This window comes from Emys orbicularis, chromosome 14, assembly GCF_028017835.1.
Source record: "Emys orbicularis isolate rEmyOrb1 chromosome 14, rEmyOrb1.hap1, whole genome shotgun sequence".
Taxonomy (NCBI): domain Eukaryota; kingdom Metazoa; phylum Chordata; order Testudines; family Emydidae; genus Emys; species Emys orbicularis.
In genome coordinates, this window is record NC_088696.1 from 41,132,396 (window position 1) to 41,153,706 (window position 21,311).

The 21,311-nt window shown below is 47.9% G+C and overlaps 1 protein-coding gene across 3 annotated transcripts in view; it reads right to left on the bottom strand.

The window, feature by feature from the left end:
- The window catches only part of NUTF2 (nuclear transport factor 2), a 61,499-nt gene extending 59,373 nt beyond the window's left edge, over positions 1-2,126 (bottom strand). The window contains exon 1 of one of the 3 annotated variants that reach the window (XM_065416503.1): positions 1,956-2,126. In XM_065416503.1, the coding sequence (XP_065272575.1) occupies positions 1,956-2,126 (171 nt within the window). Of the gene's footprint in view, positions 1-1,634; positions 1,654-1,955 lie in introns of those variants that run through there. The other 2 variants (XM_065416504.1, XM_065416507.1) reach the window with 2 other exon arrangements.
- Between the last annotated feature and the right edge of the window lie 19,185 nt (positions 2,127-21,311).

Below are 21,311 nucleotides of genomic sequence, written 5' to 3' on the forward strand. Positions count from 1 at the left end.
ACAAATTTCACCAACAAGTCCTTCAGAGACAGACAGCGAAGGTCGGGATGTGGTACCTGTTCAGACACTAGCAAAAGGGGTTATTATTTTAAGAACATAAAAATAACCATGATGGGGCAAACCAATGGTCCATCTAGCCTAGTAGCCCATCTTCGGACAGTGACCAGTACCAGATGCTTCAGAGGGAATGAACAGAACAGGGCAGTTTATCAAGTGACACAACCCGTTACCCAGTCCCAGCTTCTAGCAGTCAGAGCTTTAGGGATACCCAGAGCATCTTGGCTAATAGCCATTGACAGACCTATCCCCCATGAGCTTAGTTAATTCTTTTCTGAACCCAGTTATTTTTGGTGTTCACAACATCCCCTGGAAACAAGTTTCACAGGTTGACTATGCATTGTGTGAAAAAGTACTTCCTTATGTTTGTTTTAAACATGCTGTCTATTCATTTCATTGGATGACCCCTGGATCTTGTATGATATGAAAAGGTAAATAATACTTCCATATTCACTTTCTCCACAGTAGTCATGATTGTATAGTCCTTTATCAAACCCGCTCAGTCATCTCTCTCCCAAGCTGAACAGACTCTCTTCATGTCGAAGCTGTTCCATACCCCTATTCATTTGCTCTTACTATTTCCAATTCTAATATATCTTTTTAAGATGGGGTGACCAGAACTGCACACAGTATTCAAGGTGTGGTCATATCATGGATTTAGCTAGTGGCATTATGATATTTTCTGTCTTATTATTGATCCCTAGCCTAATAGTCCTTAATATTGTTAGGTTTTTGTTTTTGTTTTTTTTTTACTGCTGCTGCACATTGAACAGATGTTTTCAGAAAACTATCCACTATGATTCCAGGATGTCTTTCTTGAGTGATAAAAGCTAACTTTATATCATTTTATATGTATAGTTGGGTTTATGTTTCCCAATGTGCATTACTTTGCATTTATCAACACTGAATTTCATCTCCTGTTTTCTTGCCCAGTGACCCAGTTTTGTGAGTTCCCTTTGTAACTCTTCACAGTCCGCTTTGGACCTAATTATCTTGAGTACTTTTGTACTGTCCACAAACTTTGCCACTTCACAATTTACTCCTTTTTCCAAAGCATTTATAAATATGTTGAACAGCACTGCTACCAGTAAAGAGCCTTGGGATACCCCGCTATTTACTTCTCTCCGCTGCGAAAAGTGACCATCTATTCCTAACTTTTTCCCCCCTGTCTTTTTAGGAGTTACTGATTCATGAGAGGACCTTCTCTCTTATCCCAGGACTGCTTACATTGCTGAAGAATCTTTGGTGAGGGACCTCATCAAAGGCTTTATAAAATTCCAACTACGCTATATCCACTGGATCCCCCTTGTCCACATTTGTTGACCCCGCAAAGAATTGTACTAGATGGAGAAGCACAATTTCCCTTCACAAAAGCCATCTTGACTCCTCCCAAACAAATCCTGTTCCTGTATGGAACTGATCATTCTGTTCTATAGTTTAACCCAGTTTGCCCGGTCCTGCAGCCTTACCGGCCTGTAATTGCCAGGATCGCCGATGGACCCTTTTTAAAAGTGGGCGTTACCTTAGCTGTCCTCCCGCCCCGGTACAGAGGCGGATTTCAGCCGCAGGTTACATACCCCACTTAGTAGCTCTGCAGCTCCATAGCCTGGGCTCGCCCCCCAAATGCCTGCGGGGCTGCTGGCAGCGCCCATGCAGACTCCCGCCGCTCTATGCAGGGGCCCGGCCCCGAGAAGGGCAGCACCGCGCTGCCCGGGAGCCCCCGCCCCTCCTGTCAGGGCGCAGCGGGCGGGAGGGCGGGCGGCAGAGAACCGCCGGCTCCCGCTCCCACCAGCGGGCCGCGCCAAGGCCCGCGGAGCAGCCCTCTCGCCGCATCGCGATGCTGCCCGGGCCGGCTCCAGCCCGCAGCTCCGCACCCCCTGCCCAGCCCGCCTACTCACCGCGCGGCTCCCACGATGGCGGCGGCACCGAGCGCGGCCTGAACCCACTGAGCCGCCTTCCCCCGCGCTCCCCGCCCCGCCCGGACACGCCCACCACCCCGCGGCACGCCGGGAAAGCGGGTCCTGCCACAGCCAATAAACAGCCCCGGCGGGGAGCGCGCGGACTACCATTCCCGGCGTGCCACGCGCCGCTGCCGCCCACTGACTCCCAGCTTGAATGAAAGGCAACGAAACAGCATTCTGCTGTCGGCGTCCTTTAGCCGCAGAGCATTGTGGGATAGTGGCGGAGCGCGGCGCTGTTGGTTTCCTTTCTCTCAAAGCTCCGCCCTCGGCGCTTGGCGGGACTTGGCTTAGCCCGGCAGCGGCGGTTTTCCCGCGTGTGGCGGGGCCCTGCCGTGGCAGCTGCCTGGGGACAGCCCCTGGGGCTGCTGCTCTGCGTAGCGAGGGGGCCCCGGGGGAGGGCCGGGCCGCCCCGCCCCGCCCCGCCCCGCTCCGCTCTCCTACGGGCTGGGGCCCCGTTCAGCCTCCTGCCCCGCCTGGCCGGCAAAGCCCTCGGCCCCAGGGCCGGCCGTAACGGGAGCAGCCCCCATGGCGGGGGCGGGGACTAAGAACAGCCTGTCCCGGGGCTGTCGGCGACAGCGTCTAGTCCCGGGGCTGTTCTCCGCACCGCAGCTCCAATCCCCGTCCCCTCAGCACCCGGTGCGTGTGCACGCCCCCGGCATCGGCATCAAGCTCATCCTCTGCTTCGAAACCCGTGTAAACTCCCCCTCCTCAGCGAGGTCTCCCTGCCCTGCCCGTGCCCCTGTTCGCCCGCGCTCTTGTGTCTCTTTATTCTTGGCTTCACCCCTTCCCTCGTGCTGCCTTTCATTGGGAACATGCAGCCTCGAATGGGTCCTTCAGCTCTCCCCTTAACCCCGTCTTCTTCCAGGGGGAACAGCAGAACTAAAATTCATTTGCAAATTTAACACCATTAATCTGAGCTTTAATAGGGACTGGGAGTGGCTGGCTTATTACAGAAGCATCTTTTCCTCTCCTGGAATTGACACCTCCTCATCTATTATTGGGAGTGGACTACATCCACCCTGATTGAATTGGCCCTGTCAACACTGGTTCTCCACTTGCGAAGTAACTCCCTGCTCTCCAGGTGTCAGTATATAATGCCTGCATCTGTAACTGTCACTCTATGCATCTGAAGACGTGAGGTTTTTACCCACGAAAGCTTATGCCCAAATAAATCTGTTAGTCTTTAAGGTGCCACCAGACTCCTTGTTGTTTTTCCAGGGGGAAGTGACATCAGCTACCACAGGGGGGCTGGTGACATAGGTGTTCTGTGCCTCCTAAAAGCTATGCACCCCAAAGAAACTAGTCCATTAGTTACCTAATGGCCACCCCTAAATGGAGGCAAAGACTGGATAGCTATTTTGCCAAGAAAATTCACCCCAGCCTGGAGGGGAAGACCTAATGGTGCCTAATCTTAGAAAGGCAGAAAAAGAAAAGGATATGCCAACCAATCCGTTAAACAAAGGGACTTTTTCAAGAAATCAAAGCAATGGAAACTGACTTTCTTACTAAATGCCTGGCTATTAAGAAAAAGAAGAGGTAGCTGATTTTGATGAGAAGGACTTCTGATGTGGGAGTCTTAAGAAAGTGGAGACAATGGTCCATCTGCAGTTGTGAGTGAAGCAAGAGGTTAGAAAAGTGGGAAACAGGGTGCAGATGAAGAATGTTAAAATCAAAGGGATCCTCAGAAAGTGTGGAAAGGAGAAAACTTGTTTTATTGCTCCAACGTATTCTTAAGGACTTGCTAAATTTAAACTTAGCAAAAGCTGCAGTGGCCTACTGCGCCCTTTTCTCCCCTCCTGCAGTGGGAAGCTGTCCTGGAGACATAATAGTGCAGTGATGCTATTTCAATAGAAAGGGGTAATCATGAAAAAGGTGAGAGAATACAAATTTCCATACAAGAACATAGTCTGATGTTTCTAGACCTCTCGGCCATGAGTGAGTCAAATGAAGGAACTGGGTAAAGTTATTAAATCAATCTGAAAAATGAACAGATGTGGCTTCCCCATAAACTCACCTAACTTTCAAAACAAGTTGAAAAATTGAAAAAGAAATCTGAAAAAGAAATACTCCCTGGGAATGGCAAGTGAAGAAACAATGAGACTGGAAGAGGCGAGGCAGACCTCTTGCAAATAATCAAGCCCCAAAGGAGAAGAATCCTAAAGGGGGGCAGGGGAAGTATGAACCTACACAACTCCACTGGAAGCATGTGCACAATTCAGTAAAATGTCAGACAACCACTAATGACAAAGAACAGAGAGGGTTTATAAGCAGGGTTTATAATGATCTGGAAATGCAGAAACGTATTTAGAGCTGTGAGGTTCAGGATTTTGAGAAATAATCCAGGCACTATCTTGGACAGTTGATCATCTCATGCAAGGAGTGGTCAGAGCTCTCCCAACCTCCAGGCAGCATTAGGGCTATGAAACCATGGTTTAAGCCCTGAAGATTCCCAGCTCTCCACAGGTAGTCCCAGGAGGCTTCTACCTGACTCCGGTCACAGTGGCAGCAACTGGGATGAGACTTTTTATTTTCTTTCTGGCTCATGAGTTCTGCCTCCCAAAGCAGTTGGCTGGGCAGAGGCAGGACTGCTGCTGAAAGCTGAGGAAGCTAGGCCGCTGCTGGGGTGGGAGAGAGGAAAGGAATGGAGCCACAGTGCAGTATTGAATGCAGCAGGGACCTTCCCTCAGTAAATTCTCTGGCTTATTAGTGGGGCTCTTTCCCCCTGAAAACATAATCGCATCCCCTGACAATCCCTTGGCTTCTCACAGCTTAGAGCTGGTGACTGCAGGTGGCTGATGCCATCCTTGGGCTTGGAGCCTAGATGAGTAGTGACTTGGGCAGCCAATTGTTTCTTGTTTCTCTCCCTCTGGCTGGGCCACAGGCCCATTCTTCGGATGAAAGGGCAATCTGTGCTCTCTCTCCCTGGGCTTTCCCCACAGATCTGCCAAGTCACTGGTTTTTAGATGGAGTCAATCTTTCTTCTTCACAGTCAACCTGTGGAACTTGTTTTCAAGGGATGTTGTGAAGACAAAACTATAACGGGGTTGAAAAAAATTAGATAAGTTCACGGAGTATAGGTCTATCAATGGCTGTTAGCCAAGATAGTCACAGACACAACCCCATGCTCTGGGTGTCCCTAAATCTCTGACTGCCAGATGCTGGGACTGGATGACAGGTGATGGATCACTTAATGATTGCCTGTTCTGTTCATTACCTCTGTAGCACCTGGCATTGGCCACTCTTGGAGTACAGAATCCTAGGCTAGATGGACCATTGATCTGGCCATTCTAATGTTCCCTCTCCAGCTCTCCTGCCACGTCCAGCTTTCTGGCTGCCCAACTGAGCTGTGTTCTGTGCCTTGCACCTACTGCTGCAGGGAAGGAAGGAAGCACAACTATCAACAGCAAACAAGAGAATCCTTTCTCTACCAGCTCTAACTGCAGAGGCTGTATATCAGGGCTAGGGCTCTCTCTCCCTAGGACTGACTGGTCAGAAGCCACAGCTGCCTTCCACTCCACGTAGGGCAGTGCTTTCAGGGGGAAAGACAAACCGGGCTGCTGTGGAGAGGAGAGGAGCGGAGCTCCAGGAGCTATTTTGTGGGGAGGGGAAGAGTAATGATTGTGTGAGGGGGTGGATGCTGTGTGGTTTGTGGAGGGAGGAGAGAGTTGCTTTGTGGGGATGTTTTGCTTCTGGTGAGACTGTTCAGACATTGTCTCCCAATGGTAGGGATAGACCAAAGAGTTTGGTTCAGCCCATTGAACGGGGATGAGATGGGGAAGGGTCACTGATAGGTAGGAGGGAGATGGCAATGAGCACTTACATAGAATAATAGAATATCAGGGTTGGAAGGGACCTCAGGAGGTCATCTAGTCCCACCCCCTGTTCAAAGCAGGACCAATCCCCAACTAAATCATCCCAGCCACGGCTTTGTCAAGCCTGACCTTAAAAACCTCTAAGGAAGGCGATTCCCTAGGTAACCCGTTCCAGTGCTTCACCACCCTCCTAGTGAAAAAGTTTTTCCTAATATCCAACCTAAACCTCCCCCACTGCAGCTTGAGACCATTACTCCTTGTTCTGTCATCTGGTACCACTGAGAACAGTCTAGATCCATCTTCTTTGGAACCCCCTTTCGGGTAGTTGAAAGCAGCTATCAAATCCCCCTTCATTCTTCTCTTCTGCAGACTAAACAATCCCAGTTCCCTCAGCCTCTCCTCAAAAGTCATGTGCTCCAGCCCCCTAATCATTTTTGTTGCCCTCTGCTGGATTCTCTCCAATTTTTCCACATCCTTCTTGTAGTGTGGGGCCCAAAACTGGACACATTACTCCAGATGAGGCCTCACCAATGTCGAATAGAGGGGAATGATCACATCCCTCGATCTGCTGGCAATTCTCTTACTTATACAGCCCAAAATGCCATTAGCCTTCTTGGCAACAAGGGCACACTGTCAACTCATATCCAGCTTCTCGTCCACTGTAACCCCAGGTCCTTTTCTGCAGAACTTCTGCCTAGCCACTCGGTCCCTATTCTGTAGCAGTTCATGGGATTCTTCCATCCTAAGTGAAGGACTCTGCACTTGTCCTTGTTGAAGCTCATCAGATTTCTTTTGGCCCAATTCCTCTAATCTGTCTAGGTCCCTTTATATCCTATCCCTACCCTCCAGCGTATCTACCACCCCTCCCAGTTTAGTGTCATCTGCAAACTTGCTGAGGGTGCAGTCCACGCCATCCTCCAGATCATTAATGAAGATATTGAACAAAACCGGCCCCAGGACCGACCCTTGGGGCACTCCGCTTGATACCAGCTGCCAACTAGACATGGAGCCATTGATCACTACCCGTTGAGCCCGACGATCTAGCCAGCTTATAGTCCATTCATCCAGCCCATACTTCTTTAACTTGCCGCAAGAATATAAAGGGAAGGGTAACAATCCTCCTGTGTACACTACTATAAAATCCCTCCTGGCCAGAGGCACCAAAATCCTTTTACCTGTAAAGGGTTAAGAAGCTCAGGTAACCTGGCTGACACCTGACCCAAAGGATCAATAAGGGGACAAGATACTTTCAAATCTTGGTGGGGGAGAAAGGCTTTTGTTTGTGCTCTTTGTTTTGGTGGTGTTTGCTCTTGGGACTAAGAGGGACCGGACATCAACCCATGTTCTCCAAATCTTTCTAAACAAGTCTCTTATATTTCAAACTTGTAAGTAACAGCCAGGCAAGGCGTATTAGTTTATCTTTGTTTTCTCAATTTGTGAATTTTACCTTTGCTAGAGGGAAGTTTATCCCTGTTTTGTTGTAACTTTGAAACTTAGGCTAGAGGGGTTCCTCTGGGCTCTTTGAATCTGATTACCCTGTAAAGTTATTTTCCATCCTGATTTTACAGAGATGATTTTTACATTTTCTTTTTAATAAAATCCTTCTTTTAAGAACCTGACTGATTTTTCCATTGTCCAAAGACCCAGGGGTTTGGGTCTTTGATCACTTTGTAACCAATTGGTTGGGATATTATTCTCAAGCCTCCCCAGGAAAGGGGGTGTAAGGGCGTGGGGGGATATTTTGGGGGAAGAGGAACTCCAAGTGGTCCTTTACCTGCTTCTTGTTAAATCACTTGGTGGTGGCAGCGTACCAGGTTTTAACCTAAGCTGCTAGAAATAAGCTTAGGGGGCTTTCATGCGGGTCCCCACATCTGTACCCTAGAGTACAGAGTGGGGAAGGAACCCTGACAGAGACCGTATCAAAAGCTTTGCTAAAGTCAAGGAATAACACGGCCTGTTAAGGCTGTATTCCTACTTTGAACTTTAGGGTACAAATGTAGGGGCCTGCATGAAAACTGCTAAGCTTATTTACCAGCTTAGCTTTGGTTCGCTGCCACCATTTTAAGAATTCCCTCCCTGGGAAGCCTTGAGAAACCTTTTACCAATTTTTTGGTGAATACAGATTCAAACTCCTTGGATTTTAAACAAGGAGAAATTGACCCTTCCCCCCTCCTTTCTTTCACCAACTCCTGGTGAATACAGATCCAAACCCCCTTTGGATCTTAAAACAAGGAGAAATTAATTAGGTTTTTAAAAAGAAGGCTTTTAATTAAAGCAAAAGGTAAAAATTATCTTTGCAAAATTAGTATGGAAAATAACTTTACAGGGTAATTAAACTTAAAGAGCTCAGAGGAATCCCCTTTGTTTTAGGTTTAAAGTATAGCAAACAAGATAAGCACTCTGGTAAAAGGTACATTTACAAGTTGAGAAAACAAAGTAAATCTAAGACGCCTTGCCTGGCTTTTACTTACAATTTTGAAATAAGAGAGACTTGTTTAGAAAGATGGGGAGAACCTGGATTGATGTCTGGTCCCTCTCAGTCCCAAGAGCGAACAACCCCTTAAACAAAGGACACACACAAAAGCCTTTCCCCCCCCAAGATTTGAAAGTATCTTGTCCCCTCATTGGTCCTCTGGGTCAGGTGTCAGCCAGGTTACCCGAGCTTCTTAACCCTTTACAGGTAAAAGGATTTTGGAGTCTCTGACCAGGAGGGATTTTAGTACTGTACACAGAGAGCTGTTACCCTTCCTTTTATAGTTATGACACGCCCCCCAAATCACAGATAGTGTTGGACGTTTGGTTCCACACTGGCTGTGATTTCTTTCCTGGAGCTCTAGGAGAAAACAGAGTTAATAAGACACACGTACCTTTAGACATACTACTGATTATATAAAAACTAATAATATGTTTTATTCCAAAAACAATTGTTAACCAGTTAACTCTGGGAAACTTTCCCGGGAGAGTGCATTAGCCACTTTGTTAGAAGCTTCCGAAATGTGTTGTATTTTAAAATTAAAATTTTGGAGAGCTAAACTCCACCGAAGAAGTTTTTTGTTATTTCCCTTGGCGGTATGAAGCCACTGTAGCGCAGCATGGTCTGTTTGTAGTTGGAAACGCCGTCCCCAAACATATGGGCGTAGCTTTTCTAGCGCGTACACAATGGCGTAGCATTCCTTTTTGCTGATTGACCAGTGGCTTTCCCTCTTAGACAGTTTTTTGCTGAGAAACACGACAGGATGGAATTTTTGATCTGGTCCTTTCTGCATTAAAACTGCTCCCACGCCTCGCTCGGAAGCATTTGTGGTTACTAGGAACGGTTTGTCAAAGTCTGGGGCCCTTAGCACAGGGTTAGACATGAGTGTTGCCTTAAGCTGGTTAAAGGCCTTTTGACACTTATCAGTTCACTGAACTGTATTTGGCTGTTTCTTTCTGGTTAGGTCTGTCAGCGGGGCGGCGATTTGGCTGTAGTGTGGTACAAATCGTCTATAATATCCGGCCAAGCCTAAGAAGGATTGGACCTGTTTCTTTGACTTTGGAACCGGCCACTTTTGGATAGCATTCACTTTGGCCTGTAGGGGATTTATAGTTTCTTGACCCACCTGGTGCCCCAGGTACGTCACTCTGTTTTGGCCTATTTGACACTTTTTAGCCTTAACAGTTAGTCCTGCCTGCCGGATGCGCTTGAAGACTTTTTTTAGGTGCTCCAGGTGTTCTGTCCATGAATTAGAAAAAATGGCCACATCATTGAGGTAGGCAACTGCAGATTTTTCCAATCCTGCTAGGAGACCATCTACAAGTCTTTGGAAGGTGGCGGGTGCATTTTGCAACCCGAAAGGGAGTACATTGAATTTATACACCCCTGCCTGGGTGACGAAGGCTGACCTTTCCTTAGCGGGTTTATCTAGTGGTACTTGCCAGTACCCTTTGGTTAAGTCTAAAGTAGAGATGAATTGGGCATGTCCCAATTTTTCCAATAGCTCATCTGTGCGTGGCATTGGATAGTTGTTAGGACGAGTTACAGCATTTAGCTTACGGTAGTCCACGCAAAAGCGTATTTCCCCATCTGGTTTGGGAACTAGAACCACTGGAGATGCCCATGCACTGGTAGAGGGGCGGATTATACCCATCTGTAGCATGTCCTGGATCTCCCTTTGTATAGCCGCTTGGGCATGAGGTGACTCCCGGTAGGGTGGGGTTCTAATTGGGTGAGCATTACCTGTGTCAATGGAGTGGTATGCCCGTTCGGTCCGCCCTGGAGTGGCTGAGAAAATCGGTGCAAAGCTTGTGCACAGCTCCTTTATTTGCTGTCGCTGCAGACGTTCCAGGGTCGTGGAGAGGTTTACCTTTTCCACGCCACCATTCCTTTTTTCTTCATAGTAGACACCTGCAGGCCACTCCGCGTCATCAGTTTTCTGGGCTGTAAACTGGCAAACGTTTAATTCTCTAGAATAAAAGGGCCTAAGAGAATTAACATGGTATACCTTAGGCTTTATGTTGGAGGTGGGGGAGGCTATGAGATAGTTAACAGCTCCTAGGCGCTCCTGGACCGTGAATGGTCCTTCCCACGACGCTTCCATTTTATGGGCCTGGAGCGCCTTTAAGACCATGACTTGGTCTCCTACTTTGAAGGACCGTTCTTTGGAATGTTTATTATACCAGGCCTTTTGCTCTTTTTGAGCATCCTTTAGGTTTTCTTTAGCAAGGGCTAAAGAGTGTCGGAGGGTGTTTTGTAGGTTGCTTACAAAGTCTAGAATGTTAGTTTCTGGAGAAGGCGTAAACCCCTCCCATTGCTGCTTCACCAACTGTAATGGCCCCTTAACCTCGCGGCCATACACAAGTTCAAATGGTGAAAACCCTAAACTGGGATGTGGTACAGCCCTGTAGGCAAAAAGCAACTGCTGCAACACTAGGTCCCAATCATTGGAGTGTTCATTTACGAATTTACGTATCATGGCCCCCAAAGTTTTATTAAACCTCTCCACCAGACCATTGGTTTGATGGTGATGAGGGGTGGCAACCAAGTGATTCACCCCATGAGCTTTTTACAGGTTTTTCATGTTCCCTGCCAGGAAATTAGTTCCCGAATCTGTAAGTATGTCGGAGGGCCACCCTACCCTGGCAAAAATGTTTGCTAATGCCTGGCACACACTTTTAGTCTTGGTGTTGCTTAAGGGTACAGCTTCCGGCCATCGGGTAGCAAAATCCATGAAAGTCAGTACGTACTGCTTTCCTCTGGGTGTCTTCTTTGGGAAAGGACCCAGAATATCCACAGCTACTTGCTGAAATGGGACCTCAATTATGGGTAGTGGCTGGAGAGGGGCTTTAACCTGGTCTTGGGGCTTTCCCACTCGTTGGCACACCTCACAAGACCGGACATAATTAGCAACGTCCTTGCCCATTCCCTCCCAGTGGAAGGACTTCCCCAACCGGTTTTTGGTTCTGTTCACCCCAGAATGGCCACTGGGATGATCATGGGCTAAGCTCAAGAGTTTTACCCGATACTTAGTGGGAACTACCAGCTGTCTTTGAGGATGCCAGTCTTCCTGGTGCCCACCAGAAAGAGTTTCCTTGTATAAAAGTCCTTTTTCTACAACAAACCGGGATCGGTTAGAAGAGCTGAGAGGCGGTGGGGTGCTCCGTGCCACTGCCCAAGCTTTTTGAAGGCTGTCATCTGCTTCCTGCTCGGCCTGGAACTGTTCCCTTGATGCTGGAGACATCAGTTCCTCCTTGGACTGTGGACTGGGGCTTGGTCCCTCTGGAAGCGATGCAGGTGCTGGGGCTTTTTCCATTGACTGTGAACCGCTGTCCGCTGGTGCACTATGTGGTATTTCAGGCTCTGGCTGAGCCTCTTGGGTAGGGTTATCTGCTGCTTTCGCCAGTTTAGGCTCGCTGGTGCCCTCTGGCATTGGAGTTGTAGACGGGGTTGCAAGCGCTGGACTTAGTGCTGGCAATGGTTCTGGTGCTGGTTGCGTTGCCAGTTCCGGTTCTGGGACTGGCTTTGGCTGGGTCTCTGGGATTGGATCCACTACGGCTGTTGCAGTCGTTGGCAGGGGATCCGGTTCCACCACCTGGTTTTGGGTTTCCGGTAACACAGACGGGGCCCTGGTGAACGGCTCAGGAACAGGGATGGGGATGAAAGCTTGCTTAGCCTGGCTGCGGGTGACTATTTCCACCCTCTTGGCTAGCTTCACATGGTTGGCCAAGTCTTTCCCCAGCAGCATGGGAATGGGATAATTGTTATAGACTGCAAAAGTCCACATTCCTGACGAGCCCTTGTACTGGACATGCAACTGGGCTGTAGGCAAGGTTACAGACTGTGACACGAAGGGTTGAATTGTCACTGTAGCCTCAGGGTTGATGAGTTTGGGGTCCACTAGGGATTGGTGGATAGTTGACACTTGTGCCCCAGTGTCCCTCCAAGCGATAACCTTCTTTCCGCCCACTCTCAAGGTTTCCCTTCGCTCCGAGGGTATGAGAGAGGCATCTGGGTCTGGGGTTCTTTGGTGTGATTGGGGTGTAATGAACTGTAATCGGTTGGGGTTCTTGGGGCAGTGAGCCTTTATGTGCCCCAGTTCATTACATTTAAAACATCGCCCTGCTAAGGTATCACCGGGGCGATGTTGGTTGCTGGAGACTGGTGTGGTGGGGTGAGAAGGCGTCTGGGGTTTCCCTTGGGATGTGGGTGGGGTCTTGGGTTGTCCCCGGTGATAAGGTTTTGTTTCGGCTTGCCCCTTCTGATATTCGCTCCAACTGCTACTAGCTTTTTTCTTTTCTGTCACCTCCACCCATTTGGCTTCAATCTCCCCCGCCTTGGTTACAGTTTTGGGCTTCCCATCTAGGATGTACCTTTCTATTTCCTCAGGAACACCCTCTAAAAACTGCTCCATTTTTACTAGGGAAAGCAGATCTTCCAAAGATTTAACATTTGCTCCTGATACCCAGGCATCACAATTTTTGTCAATGTGATAGGCATGCCGGGTAAATGACACATCTGGTTTCCACCTTAGGGCTCGGAACCGCCGACGGGCATGCTCGGGTGTTAGCCCCATTCTGAGTCTGGCCTTGTTTTTAAAAAGTTCATAACTGTTCATGTGTTCCTTAGGCATTTCAGCCGCCACTTCTGCTAAGGGTCCACTGAGCTGCGGCCTCAGCTCTACCATGTACTGGGTTGGAGGGATGTCGTATCCAAGGCAGGCCCTTTCAAAATTTTCTAAGAAGGCCTCAGTATCATCGCCTGCCTTGTAGGTGGGGAATTTCCTGGGATGGGAAGTGGTACTTGGAGAGGAATTGTTAGGATGGTCTGATGCATCCTGCTTAGCACTTGCTGCTTCCAGTTCATGCTTCCTTTCTTTTTCTCTCGCCTCCTCTTTGGCTTTTTCCAGCTCCATCTCTCTCTTGTGGGCCTCCTCTTTGGCTTTCTTCTCTCTTTCATGGGCCTCCTGTTTGGCTTTTTCTTCTCTTTCATGGGCCTCCTGTTTGGCTTTTTCCTCGAGTTTTTTAATTTGAAGTAGTCTCTGATGTTTTTTCTCATTTTCTTCTGCTTCTAATCTGGCCAGTTCTAGTTTGCTAGCTGCTTCACTGGTAGTCATTTTCCTGGTTTTCTTGTGCTGGGTCTCACCCTCTGCAGTTGTCTGAAACTGGGATGTATTTAGCTCAGGCTCCTGCTGAGTGCTGCTGAGTTAACAGAGAGTTTCTAACTAGCTACTTCCGAGGATGTAAAAAAGAAAAAAAACACAATTCAGCTTGTAAATTATCTTTACCAGTTGTTTGCTCATTAATTGAACCCTTCTCTTAACAAAGGACCTTGTTAAAAAAACTTAACACCTCTGCCTTCAGGCAAGGAGAGATAAGATATGCATCTACCTTCAGCTCTGCTCTCCAAGCAGCTAGAAGGAAAAAAAAATCTCTTACTGGCTTTTGGGTTTAAAACGATCCCACCGCTGTGCCACCATGTCAAGGCTGTATCCCTACTTTGAACTTTAGGGTACAAATGTAGGGGCCTGCATGAAAACTGCTAAGCTTATTTACCAGCTTAGCTCTGGTCCGCTGCCACCATCTTAAGAATTCCCTCCCTGGGAAGCCTTGAGAAACCTTTCACCAATTCCCTGGTGAATACAGATCCAAACTCCTTGGATTTTAAACAAGGAGAAATTGACCCTTCCCCCCTCCTTCCTTTCACCAACTCCTGGTGAATACAGATCCAAACCCCCTTTGGATCTTAAAACAAGGAGAAATCAATCAGGTTTTTAAAAAGAAGGCTTTTAATTAAAGCAAAAGGTAAAAATCATCTCTGCAAAATCAGTATGGAAAATAACTTTACAGGGTAATCAAACTTAAAGAGCTCAGAGGAATCCCCTCTGTCTTAGGTTTAAAGTATAGCAAACAAGATAAGCACTCTGGTAAAAGGTACATTTACAAGTTGAGAAAACAAAGTAAATCTAAGACGCCTTGCCTGGCTTTTACTTACAATTTTGAAATAAGAGAGACTTGTTTAGAAAGATGGGGAGAACCTGGATTGATGTCTGGTCCCTCTCAGTCCCAAGAGCGAACAACCCCTTAAACAAAGGACACACACAAAAGCCTTTCCCCCCCCAAGATTTGAAAGTATCTTGTCCCCTCATTGGTCCTCTGGGTCAGGTGTCAGCCAGGTTACCCGAGCTTCTTAACCCTTTACAGGTAAAAGGATTTTGGAGTCTCTGACCAGGAGGGATTTTAGTACTGTACACAGAGAGCTGTTACCCTTCCTTTTATAGTTATGACACGGCCACTGCTTTCCCCTCATCCACAGAGCCAGTTATCTCATCATAGAAGGCAATTAGGTTAGTCAGGCATGACTTGCCCTTGGTGAATCCATGCTGACTGTTCCTGATCACTTTCCTCTCCTCTAAGTGCTTCAGAATTGATTCCTTGAGGACCTGCTCCATGATTTTTCCAGGGACTGAGGTGAGGCTGACTGGCCTGTAGTTCCCCGGATCCTCCTCCTTCCCTTTTTTAAAGATGGGCACTACATTAGCCTTTTTCCAGTCATCCAGGAGCTTGCCCGATCGCCATGAGTTTTCAAAGATAATGGCCAATGGCTCTGCAATCACATCCGCCAACTCCTTTAGCACCCTTGGATGCAGCGCATCCGGCCCCATGGACTTGTGCTCGTCCAGCTTTTCTAAATAGTCCTGAACCACTTCTTTCTCCACAGAGAGCTGGTCACCTCCTCCCCATACTGTGCTGCCCAATGCCGTAGTCTGGGAGCTGACCTTGTTCGTGAAGACAGAGGCAAAAAAAGCATTGAGTACATTAGCTTTTTCCACATCCTCTGTCACTAGGTTGCCTCCCTCATTCAGTAAGGGGCCCACACTTTCCCTGACCATCTTCTTGTTGCTAACATACCTGAAGAAACCCTTCTTGTTACTCTTAACATCCCTTGCTAGTTGCAACTCCAAGTGTGATTTGGCCTTCCTGATTTCACTCCTGCATGCCTGAGCAATATTTTTATACTCCTCCCTGGTCATTTGTCCAATCATCCACTTGTAAGCTTCTTTTTTGTGTTTAAGATCAGCAAGGATTTCACTGTTAAGCCAAGCTGGTCGTCTGCCATATTTATTATTCTTTCTACACATCAGGATGGTTTGTTCCTGCAACCTCAATAAAGATTATTTAAAATACAGCCAGCTCTCCTGGACTCCTTTCCCCCTCGTATTATTTTCCCAGGGGATCCTGCCCATCAGTTCTCCAAGGGAGTCAAAGTCCGCTTTTCTGAAGTTCAGGATCTGTAATCTGCTGCTCTCCTTTCTTCCTTGTGTCAGGATCCTGAACTCTACCATCTCATGGTCACTGCCTCCCAGGTTCCCATCCACTTTTGCTTTCCCTACTAATTCTTCCCTGTTTGTGAGCAGCAAGTCAAGAAGAGCTCTGCCCCTAGTTGGTTTCTCCAGCACTTGCACCAGGAAATTGTCCCCTACACTTTCCAAAAACGTTTCATGCCTGCTGTTTGCATGTTTATGCCTAATGGTTTCCAGGCCAGTTGGTAGGCCAGCACAGGCAGGTCTCGTTGCCCTGCAATTTCCAGTCCAATCTGTGGGCTGGGAGTTGCTGCTGCAGCTGGCTGGGCTGGGCTCCAGCCCTTTGATGTGAGGGCTAACAGGGGCAGCAGCTGCTGCCTCATGGTTCTGTATTAGCAGTGGTAGTAGCAGAGGTATTCCCCAAAATCTGAGATCCCAATGGGAGCCCCATTGTGTTGGGTGCTGTATAAACACACACACGAGACAATGACTACCCTGGTGAGTTTACATAAGAACAGCCATACTGGGTTAGACAACTGGTCCATTTAGCCCAGTATCCTGTATTCCAACAGTGGCTGGTGCCAGTTGCTTCAAAGGGAATGAACAAAACAGGGTAGTTATCAAGTGATCCACTCCCTGTAGTTCAGTCAGAGCTTTAGGAACACCCAGAGCATGATGTTGCATCCCTGAAAATCTTGGCTAATAGTCATTGATGGACCTATCCTACAGGAACTTATCTACCGGTAATTCGTTTTTTAATTCAGTTATATTTTTTGCATTCACAACATCCCCTGGCAACAAGTTGACTGTGCATTGTGTGAAAAAGTACTTCCTTATGTTTGTTTTAAACCTGATGCCTATTCATTTCATTGGATGACCCCTGGTTCTTGTGTTATGAGAAAAGGTAAATAACACTTCTGTATTCACTTTCTCCACACCAGTCATTGTATAGTCCTTTATCATATCCCCCCTCAGTCATCTCTCTTCCAAACTGAGGTCATGTGGAAGCTGTTCCATGCCCCTAATCATTTTTGTTGCCCTTACTATTTCCAATTCTAATATATCTTTTCTGAGATGGGGTGACCAGAACCGCACACAGTATTAAAGGTGTGGGCATATCATGGGTTTATATAGTGGCATTATGATATTTTCTGTCTTAGTTATCTATCCCTTTCCTAATCATTCCTAATATTGTTTGCTTTTTTGGACTGCTGCTGCACATTGACCGGATGAGTTCAGAGAACTATCTAGAATGGCTCCAAGATCTTTTTCTTGAGTGGTAAAAGCTAACGTAGACCCCATCATTTTGTATGTATAGTTGGGATTATGTTTCCCAATGTGCATTACTTTGCATTTATCAACACTGTATTTCATCTCCCATTTTCTTGCCCAGTCACCCAGTTTTGTGAGATCCCTTTGTAACTCTTCCCAGTCTGCTGTAGATTTAACTGTCTCGTCAACTCTCAATTGTGCAGAATTCTCATGAGTAAAGGCCATCTCCCTTGTGGAAACTCCTGCATCTGTCTGATGCAGCAAAACCCAGAGACATCTCCCCTGCAGGAGAGCCTCAATGGTGAGACTTTGGATTAATGCGAGTTAGTCTGTCTGGTGCACATGGCCTGGATGGAAGTGAGGTGGGGGCAGGGGAAAGCCAAGGCAATGGCGATCACAGCCTGGATGCTGTCTAGACAGGGCCACCATAGAACTGACCTTGCTGGGGCCTTGCTGGGAAGGAGGATTGAGGATTTGGAAGGAAGGTTCTCAGGGACAGCAGAGGAGCGGAGGCACTCGCTGGCCAAAAGCAATGCACTGGGGCTGATGGTCCAGTACATCACAGTGGTCAGCAGAGGGAGTCTGGAGCCAAAGGGAAACAGAAGTTGGCAGCAGAGCTAAACAGATGGAGTTACCCTGCAGTGCAGGACATGGCGGCAGCTAGCCGGCCTCTGGGAAGGCCTGGAGCCATCCTATCATTCCCTACTTATGCAGCAATTGAGTGGCCTGTGGGAGTCTAATTCTTCCTCTGCCCAGGGTAGAATGGGTCACACAGGTTCAACAATGCCACTTCCAGCCCCACTACCCCAGATCCATGCTGTTCCATAACACTGATTCCAAAAGGGTGGAAGGAAAGGACCTCCTCAGAAGCCCCCATTTGTTTGTATATCTCATTGCAGGTGCAGGAGCAGCTCAGCCTTCAGCAAACACTCCTCTGGCTCCTGCAGAAACATGGGAACCATCCCTGCTCTGGGCAGAGGCAGTTGGGAGAACTTCATGGGGCAGGGAAGACCAACAACAAGGTTGGTTTGGGGACTTGCCCCAGTGCATGTGTTGCGGCCATGGAGGAAGCTCTCTAGGCATGGCCCCAGGCCACACCTGCCTGAGGAGCAGGATGCAGAGCTGGAGGGCACCCCAGCACACACGGCAGTGCGAGGAAGACTCACTAGCATAGGCACTGACTTCCCCTCTTTCCTGTGAGTGCTCGACCCCCCCTTCTGTCCCCAGCCCTGCCCCCACTCCACCCCTTCCATGAGTCCCCACCTCTTCCCCACCCCCACTCCACCCTTTCCATGAGGCCCCATCCCCATTCCAACCCCTTCCCCAAAGTCCCTGCCCCAACTCTGCCCCCTCCCTGCCAATATTCTGACTCCTTCCCCAAATCCTTGCCCTGGCCCCACCTCCTCCCCTGAGCATGCCACATTCCCGCTCCTCACCCCCCACCCCCAGCATGCTAACGCTGCCGAACAGCTGTTTGGCAGCGGCCGGGCAGGAAACGCTGGGAGGTAGGCAGAGGAGCGGGAACGCCGCGCACTCGCGGGGGGGAGAGGAGGAGGGGGGGGAAGCTGAGCTTGACTGCTCCCCGTGGGTGCTCCAGCCCCGGAGCACTCACGGAGTTGGCACCTATGCTCGCTAGTAACCCTTTAAGAGGAACGAGATTCTAGAAAACAAACAATAGGTAATGCAGCCAACCCAGGCACTAGCCCCATCACAGCCCTTCACAGGATGACACCAGCCCTGCTACCCCCCTCCGCCCCAGTCACAGTCTAGTGTCCTGTGCCTGCTATAACATTAGCTCTCATGGGAGTCTCCAGCACCTGCTCAACAACCCTACTTGGTCCCATGGATTCTGCTATGGTTCCAGTGCCCAGCCCTATCAGGAGTTCTTGTCACTGAGCTGAGGCAGGTGCTCTTGAAGGAGGAACCAGAGGTTCATAAAGTGCCAGGGGGTGGGGGGTGGGGTGGAAGACTGGGGTGCAAACCTGGAACAGAAGGATTTCCAGCAGAGGAAATTTGAGAAACCCACTGAAAACTAGTTTGGGCAGAGCTCTGAGAAATATCCTGCAGGGAACAATGCTGTAGTGGCTGGGAGGTTGCTGGTTAGAGGTGAGGTGTTGTAATCTCTCTCCCCTCTCTAGCTAATAGCTGCATGGGGCAATACTTGTTTTTAAATCCAAAATGGGATTAATTACGGTTTGACAACAAGCTCCCAAGTGGCTTTAGACAAAATCAAAAGCAGAGATCAGCATAGAAGAGATGACATTTGTGCACTGGCATTGTAAATGTGATGGATTAAAGCAATACTTTCTCCTGGCTGTGGTTGGTGATTTACCCCTTTGCTTTCTGGCCCTTATAGGTGAATTCACAGATGCAGGCTCCTAGGTGCCTATTCACTTCCCTTGCTTACAGCAGACTGATTGCAGCTATTATGCTTGGGACTCCTCAAAACTGAGGAATTGTTCCTTCAATATGCATCACCTTGCACTTGTCTTCATGGAGGGGTCTGGGCAATTGCCCTTTAATAAGTGCTCCCCTAAGAGATGTCTGATTGAACTCTGTGCTCCTCCACACCGGTTAGCTTTTCCCCAGCCCTTAGTGTAAAAACTTCTCTACAACCCTTTTAGGTTTACATGCTGGCAATCTGGTTCTGTTCTGGTTTAGGTGGAGCCCATCCTTCTGTATATGCTCCTGCTCTTCCAAAAGATTCCCGTTCCTAATTAACCTAAATCCCACCCTCCCAATACTATTGTCTCATCCACACAGTGAGACTCTGCAGTTCTGCCTAACTGTGCAAGAAACTGGAAGCATTTCAGACTACTGCCATGGAGGTCCAGGACTCTAATGCCTTTTTTAGCAGCCTAATTTTAGCCTCCAGGACCTCTCTCACTGCTAGCATAATTGTAGGTGTACAAGTGGTACTTGGGCTTATGCCAGCAGCGCTTGCCTCTTTTATTTTCAAAAGGAAAACTGCTACTAGCACTGAACTGAGACAGGAATATAGTGAGCCATGCCTAAGGTGCTGTTTTATAGAGCTACTGCATTACCCTTGCCCGCTTACCTTCATTTTGGAGAAGTTATAGGGAAAGTAAATGCAATAAGATAAAATCTAAAAGCAACAACCAGCTTTGCATCTTTCACTCTTCTAGGGGACTAGTTTAGGAATTTGTGGGGGGGGGAAATCCTCTACAAAAATTGAGCATTGGGTTTTAATTGCAGATTTTAAGAGACCAAAGGGTAATGTGCACAGGTAAGTGAACATAACTTCTCTCAGTGCAGTGGCATTTGCAAGACTCTTCCCCATGCTCCCTGTACTGAAAACAAGACCACTCCCAATTTCAATCTGACAGGCAGTGCTGTGTGATCAACAACCTCAGCCCCTGACACAGAATCCAGATGAGTAAAAGAGGCAGCTATTGAGTACATTAGGAAGTGGCAGTGAAGCCGTATTTGAACTCTCAGCAGAAGAGTAAGTGCAACCAAAGGGTATGAAGGCAGATGTGCATGCAGGGGAAACCTAATTTGAACTGGAAAACATGGGCTATATCCATATTTGCAACAGTGGGAATCAATAACAAAAGGTCCTCCAGGCACTAGAATTATTTGAGAAGAATGTGTCAAGATACAATAGATAAACTTTGAGAAAACTAGTACAGGACTGAGGCTGCAGGTGTCCAACTCCATTCCCAGCTTTCCTTACAGCCTCTCTGGAGGTAATGCCTACCTTCTCCCACAACAGTATGATGAGGCTACAGTCAGTCTGTAAGGCAGTGAGACACCTCACCTATGACACGCTGTGAAAGTACTAATTGTGGTGAGACTGCATTACATAGGATTAGATCAGATTCAGCAAGTCAGTTGTTATACTCATGATGTTTGGAAGGTCACCTCGGTCTGTATTAAAGTGCACAGTGCCACGTTCTGGTTTAGACTAGGACACTTTGCAAATACAAACTAGACCTCTGGTATTGTAAAGACAGGCCCTCTGGGCACCATTCATACATTACACCGCACTGAAATAGGAAACATAACAAAACAAAATAGACTTTATTAAAATTAGGCATGTTAGCACCTCAGTGTAACCTGGAGAAATGGAACAGTCCAGCAGTTAACCAGTCCAGCACTCCAAATAGCTGAACGTCCTGAAGTGCATTACAATGGTAGAAAAGTACCATGACTATTACAACACGCACATTCTAAACACTCTCAGGCAGCCAGGAGGCACAAATAGTCTCATTTACAATATGTGAGAAAGAGACATTGTGCTGCCTATTGTCTTGATGGAAGTATAGCTATCAAAGTGAGATCGATTGACCATGTTACATGCGTTAAATCCAACACAGTGTTGCAAACATGTTTGCCAGTCCTTCCCCCATGAAAACTTGACGCAGTTGTGACTTGCACTGAAGTCTGCACATTAGGTAGCTACAGTCTGA